This window comes from Mustela nigripes, chromosome 17 (assembly GCF_022355385.1).
Source record: "Mustela nigripes isolate SB6536 chromosome 17, MUSNIG.SB6536, whole genome shotgun sequence".
NCBI classification, from domain to species: Eukaryota; Metazoa; Chordata; class Mammalia; order Carnivora; family Mustelidae; genus Mustela; species Mustela nigripes.
The window spans coordinates 42272027-42297105 of record NC_081573.1 but is presented as its reverse complement, the minus strand read 5'-3'; the positions used below and the strand labels follow the sequence as shown (position 1 = coordinate 42297105).

Below are 25079 nucleotides of genomic sequence, written 5' to 3'. Positions count from 1 at the left end.
GCTTCCCCAGGGAAAGTACACTGGTGGTAGAAAAGGCGGTAAAGCCCAACCCCACAGGAGAAGTGGATCTTAAGACTTGGTATTTGGCTACCACAGGGTCCTTCCACAAGCTCTGACTAGCTCAGGATGCCCAGGGTCCACTAGGGCCACCCTGTCTGCCCTGTTCCAGTTGGGATCTAAGGAAAGGAGGCATTTTAACTTAGTTTTTTTGTGAGAAAAATCAGACAGAAATTGTGCCTAAAGCTTGATGCTGAGACTGGACCAAGCCTCAGCTGTCTCCTAGGTGGGGTCCCTTCTCTTGGAGTGCTAGTCTAGGAAGCTAAGGCAGCCCCAGCGTGAAGTGACCCCATTAGCCACACAGTGCCCCAATCACAGGCCTATTTATCCTCCAGCCAGCCTCCTGCAAGCAGAGAGCAGCTGATCTCCCTCTCCTCTGAGGGCCCTCAGGCCCAAAGAGAGCTAGAAGTGACTTTCCCAAGGTCAGACGGCAATGGGCTCCAGTAGGCGGCTGGTAGTGCGGTAGCCTTATCTGCATACAGGAGAACAAGTGTGAGGGGAAGGGCGGTTCAGGGACTGAGACCGAGGTCTCACATGCCTGATCTTTCATTCGGGCCACCAGGGCCAGCAACCTGGCACAGGGGCCTGACCCCAGGGACAGGAGAGAAACATAGCCTTGGCCTAGAGGGGAACGCCCCTCCCCAAAGAACTTGGGAAAGGGGAGGAGAAGTAGTGTGTTTACAGTGGAGGAAGCGGGGGTGGTACAGGGCAGGGACCTTTGGTCAGAACGCCCCTCCCAGTAAGAGGGGGAGGCCCCATGAGATGTGGTAGCCGTTTGTTTGCTTCTCACTGCCAAGAGGAAATTAAAGATAATCTGCCACTTCCTTCCGGCCCAAGTGGGATAGTGGGGGCTGGTGGCAGGCAGTGGCGTGGGTGGGCAATTGTGAGGGCCCTAAACTGCTGGCATCAGCATCGTGTGTCCTCAGTGTCCCCTGTCTGGAGCAGAGACCTCATCAGGTCTGGGCTCCAGCTAGCTGGGGGTCAAACCCAGGGCCCCCCACACTCACCTGAGCTGGTCCCTTCCGGGAGCACCAGATACCCTAATTGTTCCCCAGATTTTATAGCACATCTCATCATGAAAATTCATTGATGGGTAGTACCTCAGGTTTGCCATCAGTAGAATGGGCTTCTTGGGCCTTCCTGGCTCATCCCAAGTCCTGTGTGCATTCAAGATGATACCCCGTCCCCCACTTCCACGCAGACCCAGAAGGATATGCTTTAGGGAACTCCAACTCCGCACAGAGGATGGAAGTAGAATAATTATGCCAGGCCCTGTGTCTGTGTGTGAAGATGCCCAAGGCTAAAGCAGCCAGCTGCGGGGAAGGATGGGCAGATCTTTATTGCACTGTTCCAATGTCAGGATGAGGAGACACCACCTGAAAAGCTCCTGTTTTCAAAGAAAATACTGAGGTCACTGGGAACTCGGCCTTGCTACTCAGACCCACCAAGGAAGATGTGCACCCTAGGCACCCTTTAGCCTGTGCTCCAGGCTGACAGCCCAGGTCAGGATCTCGTAACTCCTGCCAGGAACAGTCAGAGAATTGTCCGATGGCATCTGGTTCATGGTCTGCACCCACAGACATCTTACGGCCAGGCTCCTGAAGCAGGTGACCAAGGTAGGGACAGTGCTCACCAGCCTCCCAGGGGGCTCTCTTCACCACTTCCCAAGGCCACAAAGAGCTTCTTGCACAGCTCCCCAGGCACCGTGTGCTCCTGATTTCTGGAACCCTCAGGGTCTTGGTCAATGGCCTCCCGCTTGCGCTTGTGCCAGGAAGGGCTCTCCTCGCCCAGGCGACCCTCAGGGAGGCCCCGGCTCCGCAGACAGACGATGGCCGCAGCCTGCTCCGCCAATTTCTTAGACTTGTCCCTGGGCAGATGAGGCAATGGGACAATAAGGCACGTAGGTAGGTAGGTAGGCTGGGTGCAGGGCAAGAGGCTGGAGAGGCCTGACTCTATAAACCCTTGGCAAAGATTCTAACAAGATTGAGGAAGGGGGTCATTGCCCGGGGATGTCCACTGCCCAGGTACACCATCCTCCCCAAACCCTCTTCTGCCAAGGCTCGGTTCAGGCCCTTCATCCCAAGCCCCATGTCCACTGATAAGGAAACTCACCACAAGGTAGACTGGTACTTTTGCTCAGCAACCGTCACGACAGAGCAAAAAAGGCGATCCAGGGGGCGCTGAACCTGGTGCAAAGAGAGGAAAGGAAATAGGGATGGCTGCATGGGGGCAAGAGGAATGAGCCCTGGGGCTCACCTGCTAGGATCACGTGGAAGACAGAAAAAAGGAAATACCTCCCACCTAAGTTAAATGAAGGCTACCCGTATCACATGGTCCTCCCCAGGAGAAGTGCCTGGTCCATCTGGCGAGGAAGAAAGGCAGATACATAAACAGACAATGACACTCCAGTGTGTCAGGAGGTCAATCACGTACCTAAGCCAAGGGCCATCAGAGCCCTTAGCGCGCGTGACTCTGGATCCTGCTCCTACTGACATCTGGATGGGCCAGGTCACACAAAATGAGGAAAAATTCACCAGATGGCAAAGGGGTGAGAGGGGACAAGGATGGGGCAGAGAAGGTACACTTGGCAGAACAACCAGGTGATATGGTTGGACAAAGAGCTGAGTGGATGAGACAGGAAGCAGAAAGGCATGTGGGGAGCCTTGCGCTCTGTGCTGAGGTGCTAGGACTTGACCCCAAAGACACTGAGGAGAGGAGACTTGAGCAGTCTCCTCTTGAGCAGGAGAGGGCAGATTTGTTCTGGAAAAGTCACTCTGGGAGAGGACACAAGTCCTGGAAGGAGATCAGAGGTAAGAAGGCTAGTCCAAAGAGACAGAGCAGCCTAAATAAGGCATGGCCATGGGGACCAAAGGAGGTGAAGCAAGACTGTCTTACCACTCCTTACGCATCCTTCCTAAGTAAGCCACCTGGTCCTTTCCAGAGAAGTCTCCCTGGTCTAAGCAATACCACCGGCAGAGACTGGCCCAAGCAGCCCCCTTACGTAGGTCTCAAGTTCAATTTTATGAAAGTGGTCAGAATTTGACAATAAGCCCACTGTCACAGGGAAGGGACTATCACATCAGCAGTCGGGCTGCCAGCAACCACTGCCATGTCCATGGAGGGCAAAGCCAGGCTTCAGTCAAGCAGTCTGGAATTCAGGGTACGAGCTATGGGTATGCTGGGAGCAATGGCACCGGCTGTGGGAGGCACTGTAGAGCAGGATGCAGGGCAGGCCACAGCCAAGAACTCACCGTGTCATACACAGGCTGCGCCAGCTTCTCCTTCCGGCACCATTCTAGCAGGCACATCTTGGGGGTGATCTGGGGTGAGTATGCTCTCCTAGGGCAAGGAGGGGAAGGAGTCAGGCCTTGCCCACAATCACCACCAGGCTGCTGCCTTAGGATTCCTATACTTATTCCCCTGAGCTCCCATTTCTGTCCTCCCACCAGTGGTGTGGGGTCTGGATTCTACCTAAAGGGAAGATGGGCTTCAGCATGCTTGGGGAACTAGGATACAAAGTGAACTCCCAGCACTCTGAACTCTAGCCTGGAAAACAACTTTCAATAGTCAAAAATGGGTGACTCAGTTGATTAAGTGCCCTAACAGTTGATCTCAGCTCAGGTCTTGATCTCAGGGTTATGAGTTCAGGAACCCCGCTGGGCTCCATGCCCAGTGTGGAGCTTACTTTAAAAAAAGAAGAAGAAGATCCAGTTTGCCCCACAACACAAGCCAGAGGGATTGGGTGGGGGTTGGGAACATAGGTGGCCAAGCAGTGGTCTGGGATCTAGCTCAGTACCCACCCTTATTATGTCCCCTGAGTTGTGGGACAAGGCGATTCAAGGAAAGAAGTTTGGTCACCCCAGGACAACACCCCTGACAGTGCTGCCTGCCCTTTAGGAACCATCTTCCCCAAACTGCCTTCTTTGGGATGCTGAAAAATGAGAACAAGGATCCAAACGAAGAAGACCTGTGGTCCCTGAACGTGACATTAACCATGTATAGCAATCAGCCAGCTGAGGCCATGGGCCCTGGCCAAGCAGAGGCCAACCTGGAGACCTACCGGTCAAACTTGACAGCCATCTTAATGACACCAGAGGTGTCTTCAGCTGGCTCTGCCGCAGCCTCTGGGGTTCTAGCCAAGAGTTCAGCCCGCCGGGCATTTAGCTCTCGTGTCATCTCCTCATAGAAGGCACCAAGACCAAAGGCCTCACTGTGGAAAGACAAGCAGAGCACAGCAAACCCCTTAGTGGACCCAGCATCCAGGAAACTACTCCAAGAGCCCAGGGTCTCACCGCTGAGAAATGACCACCCCACCCTCCTGCCCCCTCCCACATGCACGAAAACACCACTGAGACCTAGCCATCAGGAGGTTCCCCTACCTACCCCTGGGATCAGCCTTGACTGGCAAAGAATGAGTGTGAGCCTCTGAGGCTGGACACTGGAGGGCAGGCTGGGCTGGGTGGAAAAGGCTGTAAAGGTCACCTCTAGCAACTGAGCCCAGCCTCTCTTCCAAAGAAGAAAACACAGGCAAGTGTCCCCAGCCAGCAGTGAGCGAACTGACCTACACTGAACAAGTGCCTGGATTATACACAGCCTCATCCTCATGTGGGCCCAAGGGAGGAAGAGACAGAGGCCACGACCACTAAGTGGTTCCCCACTTCCTGCCCGAGCCACAAGCAGTTAGGCCTAGCCTAAACTGAGGTACCACCCAGAACTACAGAGTTCTACTCTTTCTCTCAAACTCACAAGATACCCGAGTCAAGCTGGTTAAGCTATGTGGGGTAGGAACAGAACCAACACCACAAGCCCAGGTTTGGGAAGAGAGTTCTGACAACTCTTTCCCCTTCTAGCAAGCATCTTGAAGGCTAAAGCATATTCATGAGGATGGGTGCCTGGGCACAAGTGTGGTTTAGGAAAGTTTCTAAGGAGGGAGGAGGAAAGAGCGTTCAGGCAGAAGACCCAGCATGAGCACAGATGTGGAGCTTGGGAAAACAGACAAGCAGACAGGGAGCCAGAGGAATAGGTACCATGCCAGGTTGTGAGGATCTACACCAAATGCAGGGGACCAAGGGGGAGCCTCCCAGACTGCAGTTATGGGTTGAGGGCACAGGCTCAGGCCAGGGGCTCAATTCTACAACCCCCATCTCCTGACCATTGGGTCTAGCGTGTGACAGATCTTTTACTATGAAAGTCCCTTCCTCCAGAATTCCCAAGCCCAGCCCCCATATTCCTCCATCCTCAGCATTCTACTTCCCCAAATTCTGCTGTGAGGTCAGTCCAGGGATGGAAAGTTCCAATGCTTCGTTAAGTTTCCTCTTCTGTGGGACGCCTGGGTGGCTCAGTTGGTTAAGCGGCTGCCTTCGGCTCAGGTCATGATCCCAGCGTCCTGGGATCGAGTCCCACATCGGGCTCCTTGCTTGGCAGGGAGCCTGCTTCTCCCTCTGCCTCTAGCCTGCCACTCTGTCTGCCTGTGCTTGCGCTCTGTATCTCTCTCTCTAACAAATAAATAAAAATCTTAAAAAAAAAAAAAAAAAAAAAAGTTTCCTCTTCTGTGAGGAGAAACTGTACCACAGCCCCACTCCTATACATCCACCTCCAGAAGCTGCATCCTTGGTCCCCGACAGTCAGTTTAGGGCTCATAGTCAAGCCTGGCAATGTCTGCAAGGAATGACGGACAGCCATTGCCCCTCTCACCAAATTTCCTGGGAAGACTGGGCAGCATGGAGCAACCTTCCCTGGGGCGACTCCAACTGTTCTCGTAGCATCTGGCACAAGCAGTACTTGGTGTTGGTGTAGTGGTTCTCATACTGTATGGCCTGAGGGAAGAAGCAGCATGAGCCCACTTGCTGCCCAGGCAGGCTCTGAGGCCTAAGCTGTGCCCTGATGGCAGAGAAAGGGGCTCCAAGGGGACAGCAGAGGTGTGCCTGCAGCTGGGGCACTGTGAGCCCATAAGGAAAACCACCTCCATCCTGGCCATCTACTCCTCCAGCGAGCAGTACAAAGCTCAAGAGTCACAGGTGAGATCCAGGGTTAGGAGCACACTCAACCAGACAGGCCAAAGGATGTCCAGAAGTGTGGGGAGCGCCTCCTGCTTCAGCCACCATAGACTACCACAGAGGACTTGCTGCTCTTCCAGGGCAAGGACAGGGAGCAAGTCAGACTCTGGTGTGGCAGGATAGGGGCAAGATTCTTCTGTTTCTATACACAGTGGATACCTTCCTTGCCCACATCTTAAATAACCTGTCTCCAACATCCCACCTGCATGGGAAAGCACAGTACCCTCTACCAATCATGTTCACATGTGACCTGTCCCCTCATTGAGTTTCACAAGTCTCACAAGCATGAGGGGCAGCTGTCACCACTACTCCTGACAAATGCGGGCTCAGGGAGGCAAGCTGACTGTACATAGCAGGACACTAGAAGCCTGCCTGGCTGGGGCAGATAGAAAAGCACTGGGTGAGAGATGCCCTGGCCCTCTAGAACACCCTCCCAGCCCTCACCCTCTGTATCCTTTTAATATCCCCACCTAGGCCTATGTCTTCAGCACCTGGGAAGGCGGCATGACACGAAGAGGACAAAGCAGAGATCTGCTGGCAAGCCCCAGCTAGTGGCAAGGCCTTGATTCAGCTTGTCAGGGACAGAAGGCACCTGGCTGGACCAGAAGCAGCCCTGCCTTTGCTTGCAAGCCACTCCTTTCCTCCAGGACAACAGCTCTTGAGGAGCTGCCAAAGGACACAGAGTAGGAATGATAACATCACCTTTCACAGGGAGCAGTGCTGAGCTTATCTTCCCTGCTACAGACGTGCCTGCCAGCTGCAAGAGCCAGACAGGTGGCCTGGGCTAAGGCAACCCACCCCCCCTTGTCTCTGGCTGGCCCAGAGTATGGGAGAGCCCAGTAGTCACCAACCTGCCCAACAGGACATGTGAAACCCAGGGAATGAGGGCTTGTAGCATCAAGCAGGGGAGGCTCTAGAACAGAAACTGCCTATCTCTGGACAGAAGCCTCAGGGCCTCCTACCATCGCCAACTTGCACAGTCCTGGGGATACCCATAGGCCATGGTGGCCATAGCAGCCATAGGCATGGCCATGGCCTAAAGAGGGTATGGGCAGTCTGAGGATCTGAGATGCTCTTGACCCTCCCAGAGGGTGTGAGCCCCAGTATTGAAGAGGATGAGGGCTGGACTCTCTGCTCAGGCCCAACACACCGAAGAATTAGAAGTCCACTGACTATCTCTGCCTGCAGACATGTTCAGAGTCTCACAGAATTCTAGGATTGTGCCAAAGGGACAGGGCAGGTGAACTGGTCAAAAAATTCCTTTGGAGGTAAATGCCTCTGCCACTACCATCGAGATCTCAGTAAGAGGAAAAGGTTAAAGTTAGGCTAGTCCCTAAATCAGAGGGTAAAGGGTTCTGGGAATTAGCCAAAAAAAAAAGTGTTTTAGAAGTGATTCTGACTTATGACCAAAGAGAAGTCTCTATAGAGATAATCTGTCCTCAACAACAGCTACCATGGCTCCTCCAGGCTGTGGCTGCTTAGGCGCCAACTGTTTGGCACGGTTGTCTTCAGTGATACCGACACCACTGTCACTGTGAGTGCATGTATGGCAGGGGGTTATGAGAGAGAAAGGGAAAGACATGTTTGGACCCTGGCAGCACCCAGAATCCAGGCATCCTTACTATGACCCCCACGCCTGGAAGCTTCAGAAGGAGGTGATGGTAGGGGCAGGCCTCCCCAGCACGCTGTCTCTACACTGCAGTCATGGAGACCTAATGCTACATTACAAGAGCTAAAAAGAAAAGGAGAGGCACAAAAAGGCTGCTGGGGGCTGGGGGCTGACCCAAGGCGCTTTTTGCAGGAATGTGGCAGACAGTGAGAAATGTTTCTTTTGAAAAAGCGCATAGACGTACATATCTGATGTACTTCTGCATGACCTCCTCCAGGGGTCGCAGACCCTCCTTGAGAAAGATGGACGGGTTCCACATGGCAGCTCGGGCCACCATCACCGAAGAGGCTGCTGTAGCTTGTCGGAAGTCCTCTATGTCCAAATACTTTTGGATGTGGTCGTGAGATCCTCCACTGAAAGGCAACAGGAGAGTGAGGCTGGCCCCATCCTTATACTAGCATTTTCAGAAAAAGGCAATTCTCAGAGCTGCTGAGATTAACTATTTGGATTTGGCCAATCCTTCAGCTACCAGCACTTCGGGAGACCAGAGGTCATAACACACACCCCACTTCGGGGTCAGGAACTCCACGTCAAATAATGCAGTGAAACAGCCTGAACCAGGCCTCACACGTAACAGGTCTCCCAGAGATTTTACCTTCCTGCCTCCTCATCCTAAAGCCATCCCCAATCTGAAGACTCGGGTCTGTCAGTAGATGCTGGGATCACAGGAAAACCCCCAGTCTGGGGGGCACCTATGCATCTACTAATGGCTGGGTCAAAAACCACAGACGCGGTGGTGATTACGAGAGGAAGGAAGGAGGCCCAGTTTGGTTGCAATTTCCCTTCCTGCCACTCTGAGGCCCCAAGGGCCCCCTTGGAAACCGCTGTTTGCATCCGTTCCACTAGAAGTGACAGCCTCAATCCAGAGACAGCGTTTTATGTATTGTGGGGAAGACCCTTGGGTGGCAGCAGCAGCAGCAGGATCCAGGCTCTCGAGTAGCCCTACCTTCTCCAAGCCACTCCTACAAGTCCTTGGCCTAGCGACAACCAGGCCTGGCTAAGACCCCCAACCTTAGCTCCCACCCTCCCTCCTTCCCACCAGTCAGGTGTGCCTTTTGTCAGGGCTTCAGGGCTTTGGAACTTCTCTGTTCCCATCCTGTCCTCAGGCTCTGTGCCCTCCTAAGGTGCAAGGCTCCACTGGATCCCAACTGGCCCACATAGCCAGCTCCCCAGTGACAACTGGACACTATCTTACTATTAAGCCTCCGAGCTGGTCATTCGTGCCTCACAAATGTCTCTGCTCCTGGTCCTGTAGCTGCCCAGCATGCTTTGGACTATGACCTGCCTTATGCCCCCTAACCATACCTCAGTACACTCTGGCTTGGGACTACCCACCCTACACCCTACATACCTAACTCTGGGTGTGACATCACTTTGCCTGGGGCCTGCTGCAGGGGCCGCCTTCTCGCTCTCCCAGTCCCCTGAACACTCCCTTATCTCAACCCCTTTATCAGAACGCGCCCTGCCTGCTGCACACCTACATCAGCCACTCACTAGAGGCCAGGGGACATGATACAGACTTTTCAACCTCATGCCCAACCTCATTTTTTGCCCCACCTTTTTTCCTTTTCCCTCAGATCATTTTTTAATACTATCTCCATCCACTTTTTCTATGTCAGCTCAAATCCCCCAGAGTGAGGTGGAGCATAAAACAGTAAATGATGAAGAAGAGAGGCTTACTTGGCTATGACAGGAATGGAGAGGGCTTCAGCAATGGCTCTGATGGCTTCACAGCTGACAGGGTGCTGAGGTCGTTCCTCCCGCTTCCTTGGAAATAAAGAAAAAAGATGGGGCCAAGGGCTGAGGCCATGTCATGGTTCAAACAGTTTACCTTAGTCAAACCCTACTGTCCTCCCTGCTGAACCTCAGGAAGGACACATGGCCATGAAGAACAGGGTTCTGGACTGCAGAGGACGTCTCTCCATGACCTCTGTGGGAGCAGCATTAGCCCCTGCTGAGAAGGCAAGTCCAGCCTTACAGGCCTGCAGGTGAGGCATGGCTGCAGAGGTGGCCTGGCTCCCAAGGTCACACTGCCTTTCCCTGGCTTCCCCTCACCTCTGCCAGAGATGAGGAACAGTGCTATAAGAATGCTGCCTCTACTGTCCCGGCCCTGCCCTCCCTATGAGACTGGGAACAGCTGCTGCCCTCAGACTGGCCACTCCCACACAGCTGTCTATGTTGAGGCCAAGTTGGGCAGCTGATCCTGGGGAAAGGTACCTGGCACAGGGTAGAACCAGCAACCAGGACAGGCCTCAGATCATAGCTGTCACAACGAGCCCCAGCAAGGAAGGACCGCAGCCTGGGGCCCCTCTTTCCAAGGTTAACTGCAAGAAGTTCTTGTGTATGAGTCAGTCTTAGGGATACTGAAGTGAGCTCTGATCTAAGTTGTGCTCAGGAACAAGCAAAAGAGATGGGTGACCAGACAGCTCTTGCTCAGGTCTTGCCTGGGCCCATCCCTTTTCAACAGAAGGGTCAGGGGCCACAGGACCTCAGAAGGCCTGTCAACCCATCTTCTACCTCCACCTCCCCACAAGCCCTGCAGCCAGTCTAGTCCATCCTCAACAGCTTTGATGGCCTTAAAGCCCTTCTTGAAACGCACCCAAATCTGTCTTCCTGGTGTTTCCAACTACTGGCAAAAAGAAATAGCTATATTTATTCAGAGAATACCATACGCCAGGCACCGTGCCAAGGCTATATATTCATGATCTCATAAAAGCCTCAAGACAACCCTATAAAACAGAAATTATTTTAATTTCCAAATGAGGAACGTGGTACTCAGAGAGGTTAAGTGATTTGTACAAGGATACACAGCCAACAAGCAGCAGAGCCAGGAGACCAAACCAGGCAGCCTGAGCCTAGAGCCTGCTGTGGCAAGTAGGGGCATGTGTGTACGAATGTATGGCCTTTCACCGCCCCCTACTGGCTTCAACCCACAGAACTCTGCTTTTCTCTTTTCCCTGTTGGGAGTTATGGGTTCTACTCGTCTGAAATGCTGGAATAGAAACAACCAGCAAGCAGTGGGCTGTTCCAACAAGACCCCTGAACCCAAAAGGAGTAACATTCAGAGAAGGTGGGTCACTCTGGCCAAAGTCTGTTTACCTGGGATGTACAAAAGCACATGGTAGACACAGGGAGCAAAACTGCCTGGGAAGCCAAAAGCAGCTGTCAGCAACACGTCAGCTCCCAGAAGACAGCACATTAGCTACAGATACAAGGGCTGTTTCAAGTAGTCATTGTGACAGCTGGCAGTCCAAAGAGGGCAGACAAAAGAGACAGTGCCTTTAAAAAAACAGCCATCTGCCTGGGATCATTCAAGGGAGAAGCCATGACCCAACGTAGTGGAAAGAAAATGAGATTCAGAGTCAGAGTTCTAATTCCACCACTTCCTGGCTGCATGGTACAATTCTGAACCTATCACTCAATCTCTACCATTTACACATCCTGAGGGTATGGGCGTTTCTTCTTCCCCTAGAATCTTTAAACTCAGTCTTCCTCTTCCGTCTTTAAACTCAGTGCAATGTCTACCAGCAGGAGGTGTTCAGTGAATGAAACAAAGAAGAATGCCAGCCTATAAAGGGTTTGACTGCCCTCAGGACTTATAGGATGTTAAAGAGCTAGGCAGAGGTAGGCTGCATGTGTAGAAGAAAAGTTCACTGTCCCCTGGGGTCTGGAGAAGCATTGTTAAGATGGCTGAGGACGAGGGCGCATAGGTGGCTCAGTCCATTAAACATCTGCCTTCAGGTTGTGATCCCAGGGCCCTAAGACAGAGCCCTGAGTTGGGCTCCCTGCTCAGCAGTAAGTCTTGCTTCTTCCTCTCCCACTCCCTCTGCCCTCCACCCCCCACTCATGCTCTCTCTTGCTATCTCTCTGTGTCTTTCAAATAAATAATATTAAAAAAAAAAAAAGGACGGCTGAGAACCTCCCTCAAGTCAGTCACTAGATATACAACCACTCACCTTCCGTGAACTGTGACAGCAGCGATGCCAGTCCTCTCTATCCGCTTCACAAGGCTCAAGGTATCTTCCAGCTGAGGAAGAGGACAGCCCAGGGTGATTACTGAAGCTACAGAGGGAACAGCTAGCTGCCAGCTCAAAAAAGTGGGTTCACCAACCCCCTCCTCCATCCTAATTCAGCTCCTGGAGAATCATTCACCACCCCCCAAATCAACACATCCAGAGAAAATGGACCTTGAAATGTAAAACACCATCCTTACCGATGGCAGGATGCGAATCTTACAGGTCACAGGTCTGCGTGTCCCTTTGACAAGAGTGCTGAGGATCTGCAGTGAGGAAAACACAAACTATTCTGGAAAAACAACCACAATGCTCATACTACTTAACCGTGCTACAGACCTGTGCATCACCATGGCATGGACAAGTCTATGTACATGTATGTGTCCTTCCTTCCCTACACTAGCACCCCCGCACCAGAAGCCCCTTGCCTGGTACACCATGGTGTGCATATGTTTGGTAAGTGGACGAATGAATGGATCTTCATGCACACCTACGTAGAACACAGTAATCCTTTGCCAGGTAAACATCAGAATCTTCTGGACAGCCTAAGAAATACAGAACCTTAGATTCCACCCTGTACTTACTAAATGGGTCCCTAAGTGAGCAGGGCTTAGGAATATGTGTTTTCAAAAGACTCTGTCATTCAGCCATAAGAAATGAGGAAATCCTACCATTTGCAAGAAACACGGATGGACCTTGAAGTGTTATGCTAAATAAAATAAGCCAGAGAGTTGGGGCGCCTGGGTGGCTCAGTGGGTTAAAGCCTCTGCCTTTAGCTCAGGTCATGATCCCAGGGTCCTGGGATCCAGCCCCGAAATTGGGCTCTCTGCTCAGCAGGGAGCCTGCTTCCCCCTCTCTCTCTGCCTGCCTCTCTGCCTACTTGTGATCTCTGTCAAATATATAAATAAAATCTTTTTTAAAAAAATAAGCCAAAGAGGGGTGCCTGGGTGGCTCAGTGGGTTAAAGCCTCTGCTTTCGGCTCAGGTCATGATCCCAGGGTCATGGGATCGAGCCCCGCATCGGGTTCTCTGCTCAGCGGGTAGCCTGCTTCCTCATCTCTCTCTGCCTGCTTCTCTGCCTACTTGTGATCTCTGTCTGTCAAATAAATAAATAAATAAATAAATAAGCCAAAGAAAAACAAATACGGTATGATCTCACTTATATGAGGAATCTAATAAAAAGGAAAGAAACTGGAAAAAGAAATCAGATTTATGGTTACCAGAGGTGTTCGGAGCGGGAGCTGGAGAAGGTGGTCAAAAGGTATGAACATACAATGTACGACATAATGCCTGCAGCTAACACTGCTGTATGATACCTGGGAAAGCTGTTAAGAGAGTAGATCTGGGGGCACTTCAGTGGCTCAGATGCTTAAGCATCTGCCTTCAGCTCAGCTCATGATCTCAGGGTCCTGGGATCGAGCTCCACATTGGGCTCCTGGCTCAGCGAGGTGTCTGCTTCTCCCTCTCCCCCTGCTTCTCTCCCCTGCTTATTCTCTTTCTCCGAGTCTCAAATGAATAAACAAATAAACAAGCAAATCTTAAAAAAAAAAAAAGTGTAGATCCTAAGAGTTCTCATCACATTTAGTTTTGTTTTTATCCTTAAAGTACAGTTGACCCACAATGTGACATTAGTTTCAGAAGAGTTTTTTTAATTTTCATTTTATTGTATCCATACGAGATGAGGGATACAGAATACAGGTAAGCTTACTGTAGTAACCACTTCACAATATATGTAAATCAAATCATCATGCTTGTATGCCTTGAACTTACAGAGTGATGTACATCAATTTCTCAGGAAAACCATAAAATCTTTCCAATTATTTTATTTTATTTTTTTTTAAAGATTTTATTTATTTATTTCACAGAGAGAAATCACAAGTAGATAGAGAGGCAGGCAGAGAGAGAGAGAGGGAAGCAGGCTCCCTGCTGAGCAGAGAGCCTGATGCAGGACTCGATCCCAGGACCCTGAGATCATGACCTGAGCCGAAGGCAGCGGCTTAACCCACTGAGCCACCCAGGCGCCCAAATCTTTCCAATTATTAAAAAAGGTTCAGTCTGGGGTGCCTGGGTCGCTCAGTCAGTTAAGTGTCTGCCTTTGGTTCAGGTCATGACCCCGGGGTCCTGGGATTGAGTCCAGCATTGGACTCCCTGATCAGCAGGGAGTCTGCTTCTCCCTCTCCCTCTACCCCTCCCCACTGCTTGTTTGCGCTCTCATATAAATAAAATCTTTTTTTTATTTTTTTATTTTTTTAGAGGTTCAGCTTAACACCCTCCCTCCTCAACGTGATTCTAGGGCTCATTCTGACTGAAAAGACATGGCCGAAAGCTTCTTTCCTGCTTGAAACCAATGTTCTCCATGTGCTGTTCCAAGATCTGGCAAATGAGGGAGCCAGGAAGGTTGTACAGGTCCTGCCTGAACCCTGTCCTCATGAGCCTCTATTTTTTTTTTTAACATTTATTTATTTGACAGAGAGAAATCACAAGTAGACAGAGAGGCAGCCAGAGAGAGAGAGAGAGGGAAGCAAGCTCCCTGCTGAGCAGAGAGCCCGATGCGGGACTCAATCCCAGGACCCTGAGATCATGACCTGAGCCGAAGGCAGCGGCTTAATCCACTGAGCCACCCAGGCGCCCCCATGAGCCTCTATTTCTTTCTCTTTTTTTTTCTCCTCATGTGCCTCTCTTTAGGCGAGCTGGATACACAGAAGTGAAATTGGCAAAGGAAAGACAACATATTCAACACATTAAAAAGTATTAATTTGCATAGTGATTGCAAAGGACTTCAAAGAAAGATCAAGAAGTCACACAGGAAAGAGTCAGATCACATATGAACCAGAGATCGAGAGACATGCAGATAACAATGAACGTCTGCCGCACTGCTATATTCTTTCCTCGTCAAAAATTTCAGACTCAGGGCACATGGCTGGTTTAGTTGTAGAGTATCCAAATCTTGATCTTGAGGTCACGAGTTCAAGCCCCACACTGGGTATACAGAGATTACTTTAAAATAATAATGTTTAAAAAAAAAAAATCAGGCTAGGCAAGTTGGAGGGAAGGTGATCAAGAGCCCTCTTCCAAGAACTGAATTGCCAGCAGAGCACAGGGGATGCCCAGACCACTTGCGGTCAGACAAGTGGGGGCAGCAGAGAGCCAGATCGCAAGAACCAGTCAAGGAGGGCTTTCTCTCCAGCCCAAGCAGAGACTGACCCCTCCAGAAGACACTAGACCAAAAGGCTGGGCTGACAAGGCAGGTAGACAGATCACGGACAAGAGAGGGTCTACTGGCCTAATAAGCACAAATGCCAGGGACTGGCAGGAAGGAAAATCCCCAGATGCCACCCCAGGTGGTGGACTGGGCCTGTGGTCCTCTGGCAGGCCTGAGGGGGCAACTATCCTTTGGTGGGGCAGGGATGGGGTGGGGTGGACGACTGCCAGATCCACTGAGAGACACAATAAAAATTCTCCCTCTAGTCCTGTCCTTCAGGCTGACAGTACCATCTCTGGAAGTTTCCTTTGCTAGTGCTGACTTAGAATCTGCTGATATTTGGTGACTAAAACAACATCAGCTGGTTTGATACAGTTCTGTTCTACAGAACTTCCTTTGCCATATTTCATCCAAGTAGCTCTAAGCACTTTCTTTTTCTTGTGCATGTTCAGAATCAGGAAGGAAATTAGTAATCAAAATCCCCAGCCACCTGCAAAGGGTCACATTAAGGGGACCGGGTGAATAGAGACTGCTTCTGGCTAGGCTCTAGCATGAAACCCTGCTGGACTCAACTCTCCCAGATCAAAGTCAGACCACCTGTCTTGTGGTTTGAAAGTCTGTGAGGGAAAAGGACCTGAGGTAAGCTCATAACACAGATAACACTGCATATCTACCCACAGGCAGGTTTGTCTCACTAGATCTCCTAGCTGACTCAGGAAAAGCAGACTCTTAGCTCTCCTGGTTGTTGCAGAATGGGTAGAAAAAAAGATGGGAGAGCACAGGCTTGGGAATCACTGGGAACTGAGTTCAAGTCCTGGCCCTACCAACTGTTAGTCATAGCCCCAGTGTACCATGCACAGGGGAATGCCCTGGGCAGCCAGAGGGGCCCAGGAAATCTTGGGCAGGGGTGAAGAGAGATATTACTAACTATAGTCTAAAAATGAGGTTCTTTTTTTTATTTTTAAGATTTTATTTATTTATTTGACAGACAGAGATCACAAGTAGGCAGAGAGGCAGGCAGAGAGAGAGAGAGGAGGAAGCAGGCTCCCCGCAGAGCAGAGAGCCCCATGTGGGACTCGATCCCAGGACCCCGAGATCATGACCCGAGCCGTAGGCAGCGGCTTAACCCACTGAGCCACCCAGGCACCCCATAGTTTTATTATTCTTGATCAAACAGACATTAACAAATGTCTCCCCTGTCTACGTCAAGGGGTTGGAGGAACAAATTGAATATACATAGATATATATACTTGCACCTATCTGCACATGGGAAAAATGGAAAGGCAGCAAAGCCGTCAACACACTGGTCTTCCTAGATCCCAAAGACAGCAGGGCTAGAGGAGTACACACGGTCGAGCTGCTGCAGAGCAGCCAGCACAGATACCTGCAGCTTCTATTTAGTGGCGCGTTAGTCCTTGCTGCTCTAGCCTGTGGGAGCCACTAGGAGGCTTAAAGCCCAGACAGGGGGCTGGGAATGGAGAATGAAAACAAAGGAGCTAAGAGGAGCAACAAACAGAAAGCTGAGGACTGAGAAAAAAGTAAAAAGTATGTATGGTGTAGCAGAAAATGTCACACAGGCCCTGGCAACTCCCAACACGGGTGACAAAAGCCCACCTGTCTGCAGGGCCTCATAAACCTGGTCTTTGGAATCGCCAAGGGAAGGGGACCAGAGGTGACCAAGTACAGCTTGCCTCACATGACACTGGCCTGATGGCTCTCAAAGCTGCTGGCAGACTCTACCAGGAGGGAGGAGACCCACTGTTGCAAGCCCCCTGGGAGAGGCCATCCCCACCCCCAACGCCACTGAGTCTGTCCACAGACCACACGTAGCCTGGCATATGCTCTCATGAGCTTCTCAGAAGGGACACAGGTCACACAGAGGAGGTTCTAAATACTCCTCAAGGCCCCAGCTCTCAGTCCACATGTTCCTAAGCCCTGAACTTTTGAGGAACTCCAAGGCTGCTGTATGCTCGCTCAGGGGTTCCCAAAGCTGGCTGTACATCACAGTGACTGAGAAGCCTTTTGAAAATTTCCCAGACTCCTGGGGCACCTGGCTGACTCAGTCAGTAGAGCATGCAACTCTGAATCTCAGGGTCATGAGTTCAAGCCTTGCGGTGGACACAGAGCTTACTTTAAAAAAAGGTGGGAGTGGTGCCTGGGTGGTGCAGTTAGTTAAGCAACCAACTCTTGGTTTCAGTTCAGGTCATGATCTCCGGGTTGTGAGATCAAGCCCTGTACTGCTCCGCACTCAACACAGAGTGTCCGCTTTAGATTCTCTCTCCCTCTGTCCCTCCCGCCCACGTGCTCTCTCTCAAATAAATTTTTTTTTTTTAAAGATCTTATTTATTTATTTGACAGACAGAGATCACAAATAGGCAGAGAGGCAGGCAGACAGAGAGAGAGAGAGGGGGAAGGAGGGAAGCAGGCCTCCTGCTGAGCAGAGAGCCTGATGTGGGGCTCAATCCCAGGACCCTGGGATCATGACCTGAGCTGAAGGCAGAGGCTTTAACCCACTGAGCCACCCAGGTGCCCCAATAAATCTTTTTTTTTTTTTTAAGATTTTATTTATTTATTTGTCAGAGAGAGAGAGAAAGAGCGAGCACAGGCAGACAGAGTGGCAGGCAGAGTGAGAGAGAGAAGCAGGCTCCCCGCTGAGCAAGGAGCCCGATGCAGGACTCGATCCCAGGATGCTGGGATCATGACCTGAGCCAAAGGCAGCTGCTCAACCAACTGAGCCACTCAGGCGTCCCAATAAATCTTTTATTAAAGATTTTTTTTTCTTTTTTTTTGACACAGAGAGAGTGAGTGAGGGAGAGAGAGCACAAGCAGGGGGAGAGGGAGAAGCAGACTCTCCACTGAACAAGGAGCCTGATGTGGGGCTTGATCCTTGGACCCTGGGATCAGGACCTGAGCCAACGGCAGATGCTTAACTGAGCCACCCAGGTGCCTCTCAAATAAATACATCTTAAAAAAAATTTTTTCAAAAAAAAAAAAAAAAATTTCCAGGTGGATTAACTGATTCACTAAATCTTGGCCGGGGATTGGGGGTGGCAGCAGTGAGGGTGGATATGTGTTCCAGATGACTCTAGTTCCCAGGCACGTTTAAGGACCTCTGCTTGCACTTCTGCAGGACTTACCTTCTCAATCTTGTCAGGGTCTGATAGCAGAGCAGCTCCCATTCCTCCCTAAGGAAAAGCACACAGAGGGTCTTCTTATAGCTGGAGGAGGGTGCTCCCTTCCCCGTGGGATGGCAATGTGGTGTGGCAAGCGGGCACCACCCCGGCACTCACAGCCAAGTTTCACCGGCAATCAGCACTTCTAGTCAAGCAGGAGGAAGCAGCATCCAGGCCCATAATGTCAGAGATCAGAGTTGGATGAGTACTAAAAGTCATCACTCTGATCCTCTTTGCAAAACCCACAGATCCATCTACAAGTGGGTGCCACAAAAATTGTTTCTCAGGAGTGCCCATTCTCTACCCAGGGTCTTAGAGTCTTAATAAACGAAACCCCACAATATGGCAAGCCCTTAAGAAGGCAATGAATCCTTTTCCCTCTGGAATGGGATCGAATATGCCTTTGTCCTATCCTCCCAACACTTGTTTTGGTACCGTCACCGCCAGCAAAGCCACTCAGAGGAACATAATCAGCAAATCTTGGCCAGGCTCTTCTTCCCTGCCAGCAACAATGCTCCAGACCAATGTCAAGCTCTAGCAAAAGCCCCAGCTAGTGGAAACCAACAACCAAAGGAGCCACTTAAATCTTGACCTTAACAACAGTAGCTGCCTCTTGATGGTGGGATTATTGATGACTAGTCTTTTTTTTTTTTATGCTTTCACCAAGTTCTGGACAACGGAATGAACTACTTTAACAGTCGGGGAAAGGGAGGACCTTTCCAAAGATGAACCCATTAAAAAATGAGGTAAAGGGAGAAAAACAAATCCAATAAATAAATCCTTTGTCAGCACATAGACTGCATACTGATGAAAGCTCACAGGATGTGCTCAGAAGTTTGATGTTCACTTATTACAGCTTAATTTCATTTTTAAGGATGACAGATTAGAATCGGAGGACCCAGAACCACCGCAGACTTGGCCAGCCGGAGCCTGTATGTCAGAGGAAACTGGGAAGGCAGAGGAGCCACTCACCCTGGCCCCGTCCGTCCACCTCACACACAGTCACAGCCTTTCCTTCTGGAATCACAGGATCTAAAATCCAGGCCTTCCACAACAATGGCTTTGTCCATTCGTATTTCCTCCCTCCCTTCCTTCCTATTTAACTTATTTGCTGTTTTTGAATACGTAACACATTAAAAATGTTAAAGGTTCAAAAGGTAAAAAGTAAGAACTCTCCTTCCCTAAGAAATGGAAAACTTTTCAATTTGTACCTTTTATAAAGCTTCAGTTTTTGAACCATGAGAAGAGAAGAGGGTGGCTCTTCACGGGCTATGTACTGGTATAGCATACTGGTAGTATCTGTTCTGACTGGTCGGGGCCAGTGCCGTGCCAGATGTTAGCTATTTTGAGGAGCACCCCTACAGTGAGAATTTATTCCTTATGCCAAACCAAATAAAAACTTGGTTTCCTTCCCCAGGGAAAACCAGTGTCACTAGTTTCTTGTGTGTCTTTCCAAATATATTCTATGAAGAGAAATGTAAACATATGTAAACATCCATCCCTCATCGTTCATATATAAATGGTGGTATACAGCATCTAATTTGGCTCCTTACTTTTCCATCCCACAATGTATCAGGGAGATTAATTACACCAATAATTTAAACTCTGTTCCTTACATATCTCAGAAGCACAAAGGAGTAATTAGAAGATGGCAAAACAAGGTCCCAAGTTTTCCACTCCTCATCAGCAATTTCAAACCTCCGTAATTCCTTGAAATAACTGTCTACAAGGCCCTGTGGTTTTCAAGTATCCAAAAAGCCTTCGCTTCAAGTAATCTTTTGCCTCCTGGCCTAAAGCCAAAGCCCCCAAGCCATGCAACTCCAGGGAGCAGAGGGGCTAACTCTGGGCAGTGGACCCAGGGGAACACCTGCTATGTCTACACTGCAGACCCTGACCACACATCCTGTGATAAGCTTCTCAGCGGCAGCCCCACAGGACTCCTTCTGGTGCCTCACATGCAGCCAACCTGAAGCTGTCCTTGTTACTTGCCCCAAACACACTCTTCCTCCAGCAGTCCCAATCACGTTGAAGACAAACTGTCCTCCTGGCTGCTGTGCTGGTCTTTCCTCCCTCTACCCAACACTCACCCCACCTCCCCACACCCAGTCTAGTCAGCTGCCACCCAAGGCCCTATCAAATGCTGCTCCAGCTTCACTTCTCCTCTCTCCATCCTCAGTCTCCGCTACGGACCCAGGATACTCATCTAAATCCAGGTCCCTACCCCTAGCCCATTTCCACTCGAATCTACCAGACCTGGCTTTTAAATTAGTATTTCTATCACAGAATATATTTGGAAAGACACACAAAGAAACTAGTCTAGTTTCCCCTGGGGAAGGAAACTAAGTTTCTGATCATATGGCTCCTCTGTTCCAAAAGGCTAGAAATATCGGAAGTCCAAGTTCGGGGGCACCTGGGTGGCTCAGTGGGTTAAGCCTCTGCCTTTGGCTCAGGTCATGATCTCAGGGTCCTGGGATCAAACCCTGCATTGGGCTCTCTGCTCAGCAGGGAGCCTGCTTCCCCCTCTCTCTCTGCCTGCCTCTCTGCCTACTTGTGATCTCTGTCAAATAAATAAATAAAATCTTAAAAAAGAAAAGAAAAGAAAAAGAAGTCCAAGTTCAGCTAATCTGTCCCTAACCAAGATTTTCAATCCTGTGCTCCTCTGCTTCCTCTTTGTCTTCTACTCCCCAACTCTCGAGTCAAATCAAGGTTCTCTGCCTCTGCCACATCCTGGCCTTGCCGGGCCCCTGCTCATCCACTCCCTCTGCCTGCAGGGTCCCAGGTCATATCAAGGACCACATTTCCCTAGAAGATACTCCGTTTAAGGGCTGCCTTTCTACTCCTTTTTCCGAGCTGCCCCCACACTCTGCTCTGATCTTCTGATAATGACAAAGGGAACACAAGCATTGCATCCTCTATTTTTTTTAAAGTATATCTCAGTTTTATTCAAGAAAAAAACCCTGTTCATAATTTTTTCTTTTAACGTTTACATCATTAATTACTCAGGCTTGAGTGCTTTGTGTTTATTTAGGTATGTATGTGTATGCAAATAAAATTTTTCCTGAAGCGTTTACAAGTAAGTCACATTGCATCATAGCCTTTACAAGTAAGGATTTGTGTCTATTTTCTAAAAATACAGATATTCTTGAGGCACCTGACTGGCTTAGTCAGTAGAATGTGTGACTCCAGTTTCACGGTTGTGAGTTTGAGCCCCATATTGGGTATAGAGATTACTTAAAAATAAAATCTTTAGGGACAGGGTGCCTGGGTAGCTTAGTTGGTTAAGTGTCTGACTCTTGATTTCAGCTTCGGTTATGATCTCAGGGTCATGGGATCAAGCCCCACATTGGCTCCACGCTCAGCAGGGTCTGCTTGATATTCTCCTCTCCCTCTCCTCTTCCCCGTCCCCCTATACATTTTTTCTCACTCTCTTCCTCTAATATAAATAGATAAATTCTAAAAAAAAAAAAAATCTTTAGGAGCACCAGGGTGGCTCAGTTGGTTGAACATCCAACTCTTGATTTGGACTAAGGTCATAATCTCAGGGTTGTGAGAACAAGCCCACATTGGGCTCTCCACTGGGCGTGGAAACTGCTTAGGATTCTCTCTCTCCCTCTGCTACACCTCCCCCTCCCCTGCTCTCTCTCTTTCTCTAAAATAAAATACTAAAAATTTTTTTTAAATCTTTATTTTTGTTTATTTATTTATTTTTTTAAGTGTACACATGGAAGCATGCTGAGCAGGGAGCCAATATGGGACTCGATCCCAGGACCCTGGGATCATGACCTGAGCTGAGGGCAGATGTTTAAGTGACTGAGTCACCCAGGTGCCCCTAAAAAAAAAACTTAAAAAAAAAAAAAAAAAAGAATAGAGATATTCTAACAAAACCATAGAAGAATTATCAACTTCAAAAGTTATACTGATACAATATTTTAAGCTAATCTTCTATGGTCCATAATCCAATTTTGGCAGTGGACCTAAGAATAACCTTTTGAGCATTTTCTCCTTCTAGTACAGGATTTAGTCCACAGTCAGGTAACGTCTTGTTAGTTGCCTTTACTCTGTACCCTACATTTGTAAGGCATATAAGGAAATCAGTTTACCTTGGTGGAATACTCTTTTGGACAGCCCATGTTTACATCAATACCAGCCACATCATTTTCCCTGGGAAAACATGAAGTAGAAAAGATAATAAAGATCCAACTTTAGGAGAGAATTTAGAGTTAAAGGCATGGATCTGTGCTCATGAACCTCTTACATTACCCTGGCCCTATTAAATATACCAACCCTCAGTGACAGAAGGTGAAAAAACTGGTCTCTGAAATGTACAATTGCCTTCCCCAAGAAGAGTTCAAGAGGAAGAGCATACTGTGTGCAAATACCTACAAAGGACTAGTTGTAGCAGACCTTGATACTTGGGAATTATATCAGATAATCCAAATAATGAGGGACAGCCCCACTGAACTTGATCCCAGAGTTCCAGTTCTGACTGGGGTATTAAAAGCCATTTGTCAACACACAGAAGTGACAGGAGTACAAGAGCACCTTCCCAGACCACTGGCTCTAGAAGAAGCTACAGGAGTGCCTTTGCTTGCTGGGCTGCACAGCTGGCTTACTCCAAACAATTTTCAGATATGGAAAGAACCGTTAGCTCATCTTCTGGTGTGTATAAAGTTAACAGTCTGTAGTTAATGCCTGAATTCCTTCCCAGCACTAAAGTAATTAATAGCTAAATTAATCACTCACTACATGCCACATACTGTGAAGACATTTACATGCATTATCTCACTTACCGTCACCTATAATGCCAGAGGTAGGTAGTACTACCGGTCTCATTTCCTAGATAAGGAAACTAAGTTCTCCTGGTTGAAGTATGGTCAGTAACTTATGTAAGGTCACTCAGCAAGCAGCAACCCAGAAATCCAACCCAGGTCTGTCTAACTCCAAAGCCCATCTCCTTAACCGCATTACTCTTCTGCCTTCATTAATTTAAGGAGCAATAACCCTTACCTACACTTCATGAGACTCAAAACCTTAGGGCTCATAGTCACAAGAATCCCTGGGAAGAGAGCTTCATGAATAAACACTAAAGAAGAGTGGCCTGAACAGAGATTATCTGGGATGTGGGTACAATGGGTACAGGAGTCCCAGGCCAGCCCTCAGATGCCAAAACAGAGGGGAAAAAAAACCAGACACTCTTAACCTGGAAAGAGAAGGTAGAACACTAAGAAACATAAGGTGCTCCCCTCCAAGGTCACCAGAAATAGTAAAGCTCCCCAGCCCACAGGAGAGGCAGAGGCAGCCCCAACAAGGGAAGAACTTACACAAGTCTGGCCACAGCAAGGGCTCGCTCTGCATCTGAAGTCCCCTGGGAACAAAAGATAGACATGTCTATCCGTTGTTATTACCATTTTTTTAAAAACGTAAATTTCATGCAGAACCTATTTCTGAAAAAGTACTAAGAAATGCCCAAAGTGAGAGAAGAGCACTATAGAGTCATTACGAGACTAATGTAAATTAACTGCTCTTGAGGAAACCTAGTTTTATTTCTCTGGGAAATATACAGACTGTACAAAAACAAAAAACATGAACCGAATAACCAGTTTTATTGGGTTAAAAATATAGAAGTCATGCCAAACAGACAATTCCTACAACAAAGGGAGTTATATTTGACCCCAGAGGCATGTCACAGGGTGCCAAAGCTTGATTTCCTTTAACGGTCTCCAACAGTGTGAACACTCATGAACAACTCTTTGGAAAACATTAAAGCAGAGTCTCAGAGAACCATCACTAAGCAATGGAGCCCAGGCACTGAAGGATGAGTAACCCTTGAGAGGGCACTCACCCCCCGGTGATCTCATACCATCTGGAAGACAACCCGGCTCTGTTCTCTTTCGCAGGTGCGGAAGACTACCCGGTCATCAGGGGCAACAAAGTCCACTGTGCTGAGCACCTCTGCAAGAAAACACAGACACGCCGGGCCACCCCGTGAAGAAGCAAGTTCAACCTAGCTCTAATCCCTGCAAGAAAACACAACAAAAATATCACTTTGAAGGGGAAAAAGGGATACTGGAAGTAACAATTCTTTAAAGAAGCCAGTGTGCACATGGAGGTCTCCAAGGTGCAGGTGATGTCCTAGTCCCTGACTGAGGTGACAGGAGTTACACGCTGGTTGCTTTCCAGTTATCTGTCACACTGCATGCTTATATTTTATGCATTTCCATTTTATGCAGTGTTTATATTGCATAATTTTTAAACCGCTGTAAAAAAAAATGTACATATGTAGAACCTTGTCTGTGTTTCAGATTCAGCCCAAATTTTCCCACAGGTCACTCTGAAGTTGAGGAAAATTGCTGTTTCTTAATTAATTGCTGGGGATTGCAAGTGCAGATTCCTACATCACAGTCAACCCTCATTATGTGCACATACGTACTTGCAAATTTGCCTGCTTGCCAAAACGTATCTGTAACCCCAAAATCAACACTCATGGCATTTTCGTGGTCATTCACAGACATACGCAGAACTGCAAAAAAAGTCAGTCACCTGATGCATGCCTTCCCAGCTGAAGTCAAACAAGGCGAGGCTCTACCTTCTTGTCTCAGCTCTCATACTGCTCACACTGTAAATAAGTGTCCATATGATAGCATACTTCATGTCTTTTTTTTTTTTTTCATTTGCTTTTGTTGCTCTCACTGTTGAAAATGGCTGCAAGCACAGAGCCAAAGTGCTATCTAGGGCTCCTAAGCACAAGAAGGGTGTAAGGTGCCTTAGGGAGAAAATCCACGTTAAACAACCTTTGTTCAAACATGAAATTAGAGTACTGCTGTCTGTGAGTTCAAAGTTTAAATAGAAACACACACAAAACAAGGTTATGTACTGATCTGTTAGTGACAATGTTGTGACCCGAGGCTCG

At 48.9% G+C, this 25079-nt stretch overlaps 1 protein-coding gene across 7 annotated transcripts in view; it reads right to left on the bottom strand.

Moving 5' to 3' along the window:
• Positions 1-1334: 1334 nt before the first annotated feature.
• DUS2 (dihydrouridine synthase 2) overlaps positions 1335-25079 on the bottom strand; it is a 49665-nt gene continuing 25920 nt past the window's right edge. For 5 of the 7 annotated variants that reach the window (XM_059383608.1, XM_059383609.1, XM_059383607.1 and 2 more), the window contains 13 exons: positions 24030-24121; positions 23491-23534; positions 22270-22330; positions 18134-18181; positions 11996-12061; positions 11739-11809; positions 9463-9549; positions 7967-8135; positions 5752-5873; positions 4118-4267; positions 3309-3396; positions 2170-2243; positions 1335-1924 (listed from right to left, as the gene is read on the bottom strand). In XM_059383608.1, coding sequence (XP_059239591.1) covers positions 1687-1924; positions 2170-2243; positions 3309-3396; positions 4118-4267; positions 5752-5873; positions 7967-8135; positions 9463-9549; positions 11739-11809; positions 11996-12061; positions 18134-18181; positions 22270-22330; positions 23491-23534; positions 24030-24121 — 1310 coding nt within the window. In that variant the 3' untranslated portion in view covers positions 1335-1686. Of the gene's footprint in view, positions 1925-2169; positions 2244-3308; positions 3397-4117; positions 4268-5751; positions 5874-7966; positions 8136-9462; positions 9550-11738; positions 11810-11995; positions 12062-18133; positions 18182-22269; positions 22331-23490; positions 23535-24029; positions 24122-24709; positions 24786-25079 lie in introns of all 7 variants that reach the window. The other 2 variants (XM_059383613.1, XM_059383612.1) reach the window with 2 other exon arrangements.